This window comes from Hippocampus bargibanti, linkage group LG10 (genome assembly GCF_051943395.1).
Source record: "Hippocampus bargibanti isolate YZ-2025 linkage group LG10, ASM5194339v1, whole genome shotgun sequence".
NCBI classification, from domain to species: domain Eukaryota; kingdom Metazoa; phylum Chordata; class Actinopteri; order Syngnathiformes; family Syngnathidae; genus Hippocampus; species Hippocampus bargibanti.
The window spans coordinates 1,377,237-1,385,359 of record NC_142743.1 but is presented as its reverse complement, the minus strand read 5'-3'; the positions used below and the strand labels follow the sequence as shown (position 1 = coordinate 1,385,359).

At 46.6% G+C, this 8,123-nt stretch overlaps 1 protein-coding gene across 1 annotated transcript; it reads right to left on the bottom strand.

Moving 5' to 3' along the window:
- Positions 1 to 5,510: 5,510 nt before the first annotated feature.
- On the bottom strand, positions 5,511 to 6,748 carry LOC148892036 (uncharacterized). The gene is made up of 4 exons (XM_089006304.1): positions 6,590 to 6,748; positions 6,404 to 6,518; positions 6,238 to 6,330; positions 5,511 to 6,002 (listed from the first exon to the last, which is right to left on the bottom strand). Exons 1-4 carry the CDS (start codon positions 6,660 to 6,662, stop codon positions 5,942 to 5,944), a joined length of 342 nt encoding a protein of 113 aa, XP_088862430.1. The 5' UTR covers positions 6,663 to 6,748; the 3' UTR covers positions 5,511 to 5,941.
- Positions 6,749 to 8,123: the final 1,375 nt, after the last annotated feature.

The window sequence follows — 8,123 nt, the reverse complement described above, 5'->3', positions numbered from 1 at the left end:
CTTGCCTCCACACACAGCCTGGGTTCTGGTACCAGCCCTCTCGAAAGGGGTTGGACTCTCTTCCACTCTGGAGTTGCCCACGGTGAGAGGCGTAGAGCAGCTGTCGGCATACTTATTGCCCCCGACTCGCCGCCTGTACGTTGGGATTCACCCCGGTAGACGAAAGAGTTGCTTCCGTCCGCCTTCGGGTGGAGGGGACGGGTTCTGTTCAGTGTACCCATCCTTTTTGGAGACCTTAGGGTGTGTGCTGGAGAGCGCTCACCCTGGGGACTCCCTTGTTCTGCTGGGCGATTTCAATGCTCATGTGGGTAATGACGGTGAGAACTGGAGGGGCGTGATTGGGAGGAATGCCCCCCCCGATCAGAACAGGAGTGGTGTTTTGTTATTGGACTTCTGTGCTCGACACGGATTGTCTATGACAAACACTTTAAACATAAGGGTATCCACATGTGCAGTTCGCTGATTGACTTTATAGTTGTATCATCGGATTTGCGGCCTCATGTTTTGGACACTCGAGTGAAGAGACGGGCGGAGCTGTCAACTGATCACCACCTGGTGGTGAGTAGGCTCCGTTGGTGGGGGAAGATGCCAGTCCGACCTATAAGACCCAAACGTGTTGTGAGGGTTTGTTGGGAACGTCTGGCTGAATCCCCTGTCAGAAGGAGTTTCAACTCCCACCTCCGGCAGAACTATACACATGTCCCGGGGGAGGTGGGGGACATTGAGTCAGAATGGACCATGTTCCCTACCTCCCTTGCTGAGGCGGCAAATCAGAGTTGTGGCCGTAAGGTGGTTGGTGCCTGTCGTGGCGGCAACCTCCGTACTTGCTGGTGGACACCAGTAGTAAGGGATGCCGTAAAGCTGAAGAAGGAGTCCTACCGGGCCTATATAGCCTGTGGGACTCCTGAGACAGCTGACAGGTATCGATTAGCCAAGCGGACTGCAGCCTCGGTAGTCGCCGAGGCAAAACCACGGGCATGGGAAGAGTTCGGTGAGACCACGGAAGCCGACTTCCGGACCGCTTCGAGGAAATTCTGGTCCACCATCCGGCGTCTCAGGAGGGGAAAGCAGTGCACCACTAACACTGTGTACAGCGAGAGTGGGGCGCTGCTCACCTCGACTCGAGCCGTCGTTCACGACGTCGAAGACCTCCTCAACTCCACCAACACGCCTTCCTTGGAGGAAGCAGTGTCTGGGGACTCCGAGGTGGGCCCTCCGATCCTTGTGACTGAAGTCACCGAGTTGGTTAAAAAGCTCCTCCGTGGCAAGGCCCCGGGGGTGGATGAGATCCGACCGGAGTTCCTAAAGGCTCTGGATGTTGTCGGGCTGTCCTGGCTGACACGCCTCTGCAACATTGCGTGGTCATCGGGGAGAGTGCCTCTGGATTGGCAGACCGGGGTGGTGCTCCCCCTTTTTAAAAAGGGGGACCGGAGGGTGTGTTCCAACTACAGAGGGATCACACTCCTCAGCCTCCCTGGAAAGGTCTATTCTGGGGTCCTAGAGGGGCGGGTCCGTCAGAAAGTGGAGCCTCAGATTGAGGAGGAACAGTGTGGTTTTCGTCCCGGCCGCGGAACAGTGGACCAGCTCTACACGCTTAGCAGGGTCCTCGAGGGTGCATGGGAATTCGCCCAACCAGTCTACATGTGCTTTGTGGATTTGGAGAAAGCGTTTGACCGTGTGCCTCGTGGAGTTCTGTGGAGGGTACTTCGGGAGTATGGAGTACAGGAGCGCCTGATACAGACCGTTCGGTCCCTATACGACCGATGTCAGAGTCTGGTTCGCATTGCCGGCAATAAGTCAGAATCGTTTCCAGTGAGGGTTGGGCTCCGCCAAGGCTGCCCTTTGTCACCGATTCTGTTCATAACCTTTATGGACAGGATTTCTAGGCCCAGCCGAAGCGTTGAAGGTTTCCGTTTTGGTGGCCTCAGTATAGCATCTCTGCTGTTTGCAGATGATGTGGTACTGTTGGGGCCTTCAAGTGGAGCTCTCCAACTCTCGCTTGAGCATTTCAGAACCGAATGCGAAGTGGTTGGGATGAGAATCAGCACCTCCAAATCTGAGACAATGGATCTCAGTCGGAAAAGGGTGGAGTGCCCTCTCCGGGTCGGGGAGAAGATTTTGCCTCAAGTGGAGGAGTTTAAGTATCTGGGTGTCTTGTTCACGAATGAGCGAGAAAGGGAGCGAGAGGTCGACAGGCGGATCGGTGCGGCGTCTGCTGTGATGCGGACTTTGTACAGATCTGTCGTGGTGAAGAAGGAGCTATATATATATATATATATATATATATATATATATATATATATATATATATATATATATATATAGGGCGGCCCAGTAGTCGAGTGGTTAGCACCAGCTTCACAGTGCAGAGGTCGCCGGTTCGCGTCCCGGTCCGGCCTCCCTGTGTGGAGTTTGCATGTTCTCCCCGGACCCGCGTGGGTTTTCTCCGGGTCCTCCGGTTTCCTCCCACACTCCAAAAACATGCATGGCAGGCAGATTGACCACTCCAAATTGTCCCTAGGTGTGAGTGTGACTGTTGTCCGTCTTTGTGTGCCCTGCCAAACAAAGGCTCCAGGCCTTGTCCAGTCGCCTAAAGAGGTACACGAAAAAGAATGAGGCCAGAAGAATAAACAGGCTGTTCGCAACACAACCTGCGAAAGTGTACGCTCAGTGGCAGGGTTCTAACAGCAGAGCAGACCCTCCAAGGCTGGAAACTGAAAGATACTGGAAAGGCATATGGGAGAAGGAGGTTGCACATAACAGCAGTGCACAATGGCTGGTGACTCTGAAAGAAGAGCACAGCAACCTCCTTGAACAGAGGTCCATCACAGCTCAAAAAAAGACTATCAACATCGCAGGGATAATACTAGTGGACCTCAATCGGCCGTAGATATGCACTTAAAAGCTAGCATCCACTCATTTGACGACAATGAGGTTAAAATCTTAGCGAAAGAACATAGGTGGTTTGAAATCACGAGTTTTAATTGAAGCCCTTATTTGAAATCATCCATTGTCATCATCCATTGCCGGCTTCACAGTGCAGAGGTCGCCGGTTCGCGTCCCGCTTCGGCCTCCCTGGGTGGTGTTTGCATGTTCTCCCCGGGCCAGTGTGGGTTTTCTCCGGGTCCTCCAGTGTCCTCCCACATTCCAAAAACATCATAGCAGGCATATTGAACACTCTAAATCGTCCTCGCCCACCTTTGACCGCTGGCAAGCTCATCACTGGACCCGCTACAGTTTGCCTACCAGCCCAGCATGGATGTGACCTGCTCCACTCGAAGCTGCTGCACCTGGAGAATGCTGGTTGCACGGTAAGGATCACATTCTTCGATTTCTCCAGTGCCTTCAACACCATCCAGCCAAATCTGCTGGGGGACAAGCTGCGGCATGCCGGAGTTGACCACCACCTCACATTTTGGATGACTGATTACCTCACAAACAGGCCACAGTACGTGAGGGTAAAGAACTGTGAGTCGGACAAGCTTCTCTGCAGCACCGGAGCGCCGCAGGGGACAGTCCTGGCTCCATTACTGTTCACCCTCTACACCTCGAACTTCAACTACAACAGTCCAACCTGCCACCTTCAGAAGTTCTCTGACGACTCAGCTATTGTCGGCCTCATTACAGAGGGAGACGATCGGGAGTACTGGGGAGTGACAAAGGACTTCATGGACGGGTCCCAGCAGAATCAACTCCAGATCAACACTGGGAAAACCAAGGAGCTGGATTTCTGCAGGAAAAAATCTAGGCACCGTTGAGCATCCACTGTTCGGACATTGAGAGGGTGACCTCCTACAAGTACCTAGGTTTTAGTCTCAACAATAAACTGGACTGGACTGCAAACACGGATGCCCTTATTAAAAAGGGACAGAGTCGCCTCTTCCTACTCAGGAAACTGACGTCTTTTGGGGTTCAGGGGTCACTCCTAAAGACTTTCTATGACTCTGTGGTGGCTTCAGCCATCCACTATGTAATTGTCTGCTGGTCAGGCAGCACCACCACCCGGGACAGGAAAAGACGAGAGGGCCAGGGCTAGGCTGATCGCTGGACTCTCTGGAGGAGCTGGTCAAGAGACGGATGCTAGCTAAACTAAAAGTTATGATGGACAGGCCCTCCAGCCCACCCTGATAGCACTGGGTAGCTCCTTCAGCCAGAGACTGTTACACACGCGCTGCAAGAAGGAGAGATACCGCCACTCGTTCCTATCGACTGCTGTAAGGCTTCTTAATAACCACATGTGAATGAAATGAAAAAAAAAAAAAAAAACTACTTTATTCATGTGGGTATGATAGTTGCTCCATGTACAGCACTTTGTATGCAGCGTTGGTTGTGTGAAGAATGACTTAAAGTGTCCCAAAACTGCCACGAAATGAGGTCCTGCCTCCTTGTTCATGACGTCACACACTGCCTTGCTCCAGAATCAAAATAATGGCTTCAGAGAGTTCAGATTCGAAGAAGATGCTTTCTTGTGACTCATCCAGTTATGAATATGATTCAAATAGTTCTGAAGTGGAAAGCATAAATGTTTGCAATCGATTAAAGAAGTCTTTCCATATCAATTCGGGCCGTCTGGACTCTGATGTAGCGCCCAGAAAATGCACAACGTGGCGCACAAACTCCATTTGAAATTGGCTGATTTGTCTACTGGAAATCTGTGTACACGTTCTTTATGCGTGGTACCGCAATTGGCTGTGACACACAACAATTCACCATCGAGTTATTTCTGTAATTTTCCTTCTCATTTCACCATCAACATGGTGTTTTCAGATGAAAAAAAAAATACCCAAAATGCATTCTGTGTCGCTTTCTCGGTCAGGGGCGTTCCAAATGTAACGTCACTTCAGGCATCGCCATCAACTCGAAAACAAGACTTCCTGAATATTCAGCGCGAGTCTTAAAATGTAAAATGTAGTATATGCGGTGGAATCTTTGTAAAATGCGCTCAGTAGAAGTCACGAAGTGATTTTACAAATTATGGACACAAATTGTCCCAAGGTGTCGGTTGACTTTAAGGATAATTCATAGTGCTCGGATTATTATAGTTTTGGAATTTTAATGATTGTTGTTTTATTTTTATTTTTTTTATTTTTTTCTGGGCGGCTTTACACAAAGGTAGCGAGAAAAGTTGTTCCAAATCTGATTTTCAATTCTTGATTGTGTCAACAGTCTGATGAGATGCTTCAGAAATACGTCTCATCCAGCAAGCAGTTGCAAACCGACTTTCTCTGGGGCAACTTGAAACTGCCATTATGCAAGATGTCCTCACACTGTAGAGAAAGTGTTCTTTTGTTTGAACAATCACACAAAGTCATTGCAACATTCTCAAGTGCCAGATGTCCCTGCACGACAGGATAATGACTATTTATATGATTTAGCGAGGCCGCTGTTGAGCCGTGGGTTTCATTGGGGTAGTTAAATTATGCCAGATGAAAACAGATGTTTCATAGTCATTCATTTACACCCTCACCAACGATTTGTTTCATATTGGAAGACACACACGCTTATCAAAATCAAATGTATTCATTTACTTTCCAACATTAAAGAAATAACATTTGTACACAAATAAATTGAGCTCCAGAAATATAATTCTTTTCAAGGTGATTTGACTTTATATAAACTTAATGTAAAAAAATAATAATAATAAAAAAAAAAATCTATCTATCTATCTATCTATCTATCTATCTATCTATCTATCTATCTATCTATCTATCTATCTATCTATCTATCTATCTATCTATCTATCTATCTATCTATCTATCTATCATCCATCCATCCATCCATCCATCCATCCATCCACTATTGCATTACATCCCTTTTGTGGCTTATCCTTTCCATCTTTTTCAAAATACAATTCTCAGCATTCTTGGGGTTGCGTGCCTTGGATTTCATGTGAGGAACATGAAATGTTGCAGTTGCTTCCTTCTTTGGCTGCACGTCGCACTTACTCTGCCTTTCTTTTTCTTTCGATGCACTCTATCTTCCGGTTCTCATCTTTGTTTATCCTTGAAAAAGTGAGGAGGGAAAGACTGTGTTTAGGCCAACGGATTAATACAAACCATCTGGAGGAGTTGGTGGGAGTTTGTGAAATTTGTGTCACAGCATACTGGTTATGGGACTTCCTTTGGGAGCTCAGATGCATTTTTTTTATTTTTGAAGAGACTCAGATGATGTGATGTATGGAATTTGCACCATTAAAAGTTCACTCTTGAGTTTGAGTTGCCATGTGCCTGTCATTACCTCTCCCAGCACCTTAAAAAAGCTCTGGCCATCCTTCCCTCTGTGTTCATGCATATCTTTTCAGTGGTATTGTCTGGCTTATTCATAGTTATACTGAAAAAAACAGAGTGAAACCGAAATCAAAGTCAGCACAGCACAAGAAACAAGGCTTCAAATATTCACTTACATCAATTCGATTTGATCACATCCAGGTCTCTTTTCAAGCACGTGGAAATCTGACATATTGCCTTTGATGAATTTGATTGTATCGTGACAGGAGCAACGACCAAGGAAGTCATGGCCTGAAATCAAGATTACTTGGATATTAGGGGGAAAAAAACTAAAAACAAAACACGATTGCGCCTTAACTCACCTCGATAGAGCTGTGTACAAAATCCAGCCAAAACAAACAACAAGAGAGGAAAACTATTGACAGCCAAAGCCATGTTTCTGTCCCGATATCCTCAGAAGACCTGACTTGGAAGTGTGGTAAAAAGGAGTGGGAGGCTCCTGTTTTATACTGAGCGGTGAGTGGGTTTTTCCCCAAGTCCATGCTTTTTTCCATCAAGATGATCCTAAAGCTTGCAGGAATTTCCACATTCCCCATAGACGCATACACTTGAACATGGTAAGCAAAAAGCAAAAGCGATCAGTTGGATGATAAAATTGAATCCTGAAGGAATTGTGTCAAGAGAAAGGAAGCGGCTTTATTAAACACTTTTGGGGGGAATTTCTTGGAAACCCAATATTCATTTAAGAAAAGGGGGGGGGGTGCTCCTTTTTAACAATGTGCCTCTGTGTAAGAACTTTAATAGATGCCTTAATACTACATATTTTCAATTGTGGGAGACATTTTACAAACAAATTCATGGTTGCGGTATGGGCTCACCAGTTTTACCCATCGTGGCTAATCTTTACATGGAAGAGATGGAGATACAGGCCCTCACATCCTTCCCGGGGACAAAACCTAGACACTGGTTTAGATATGTGGACGATACTTTCGTCATAATTAAAAAACAAGAAATTCAATCCTTCACAGATCCTTCACCTCAACTCGGTAGACATCAACATTAAATTTACTCGCACGGACATTAAAGAGAACCAACTAGCCTTTTTGGATTGTAAAGTAATTGTAAAAGAGGACAGAGCGCTAAAAAACAGGTCTTTAGGAAGGCTACGCACACTGACCTATACTTACTTTTCGATTCTAACCACCCTCTACAACACAAATTAGGAGTTATCAGAGCCCTCCAGCATAGGGCTAAACTAATACCAACAAGCGTCAAAGGTAGAGAAAAGGAGTCAAAACATGTCAGGAGAGCACTCACAAACTGTAGTTACCTTCAGTGGTCATTCAACAAATGTCAGAAACAAAGAATAGGGAATGAAAAAAAAATTCTCAAGATACAAAAAGGACTCCTCGAGGAGTAGCAGTACCTTACATTTCAGGTGTTTCTGAAAAACTACAAAGAGTCCTTTGGCAACACACAATTTCTACTTATTTCAAACCGATAAACACTTTCAGGCAAAAATTAGTGCATCCAAAAGATAGGCTGCCAAACAAAGTAATGTAGTTTATTCAATACATTGTCTTCTTCCTTTCGGCTTTTCCCCTCAGGGGTCGCCACAGCGAATCAATGTCCTCCATCCATCCCGGTTTTGTGCATCCTCTTCTCTCACACCAGCTACCTTCATGTCCTCTTTGACCACATCCATAAACCTCCTCTTCGGTCTTCCTCTCGGTCGCCTGCCTGGCAGTTCAAGGCTCAGCATTCTTCTGCCGATATAGTCATTCTTTCTCCTCTGGACATGTCCAAACCATCTCAGTCTGGCCACTCCGACTTTCTCGCCAAAGCCTTTAATATGAGTTGTCCCTCTAATGTACTCATTCCTGATCCTATCCAACC

Coding starts and splice junctions, on each gene's coding strand:
- LOC148892036 (XM_089006304.1), bottom strand. CDS start 6,662: ATGGCTTTGGCTGTCAATAGTTTTCCTCTCTTGTTGTTTGTTTTGGCT. Junction 6,331..6,403: donor TGTGATCAAATCGAATTGAT/GTAAGTGAATAT, acceptor TGTTTTTTTCAG/TATAACTATGAATAAGCCAG. Junction 6,003..6,237: donor TTTTTAAGGTGCTGGGAGAG/GTAATGACAGGC, acceptor CACTTTTTCAAG/GATAAACAAAGATGAGAACC.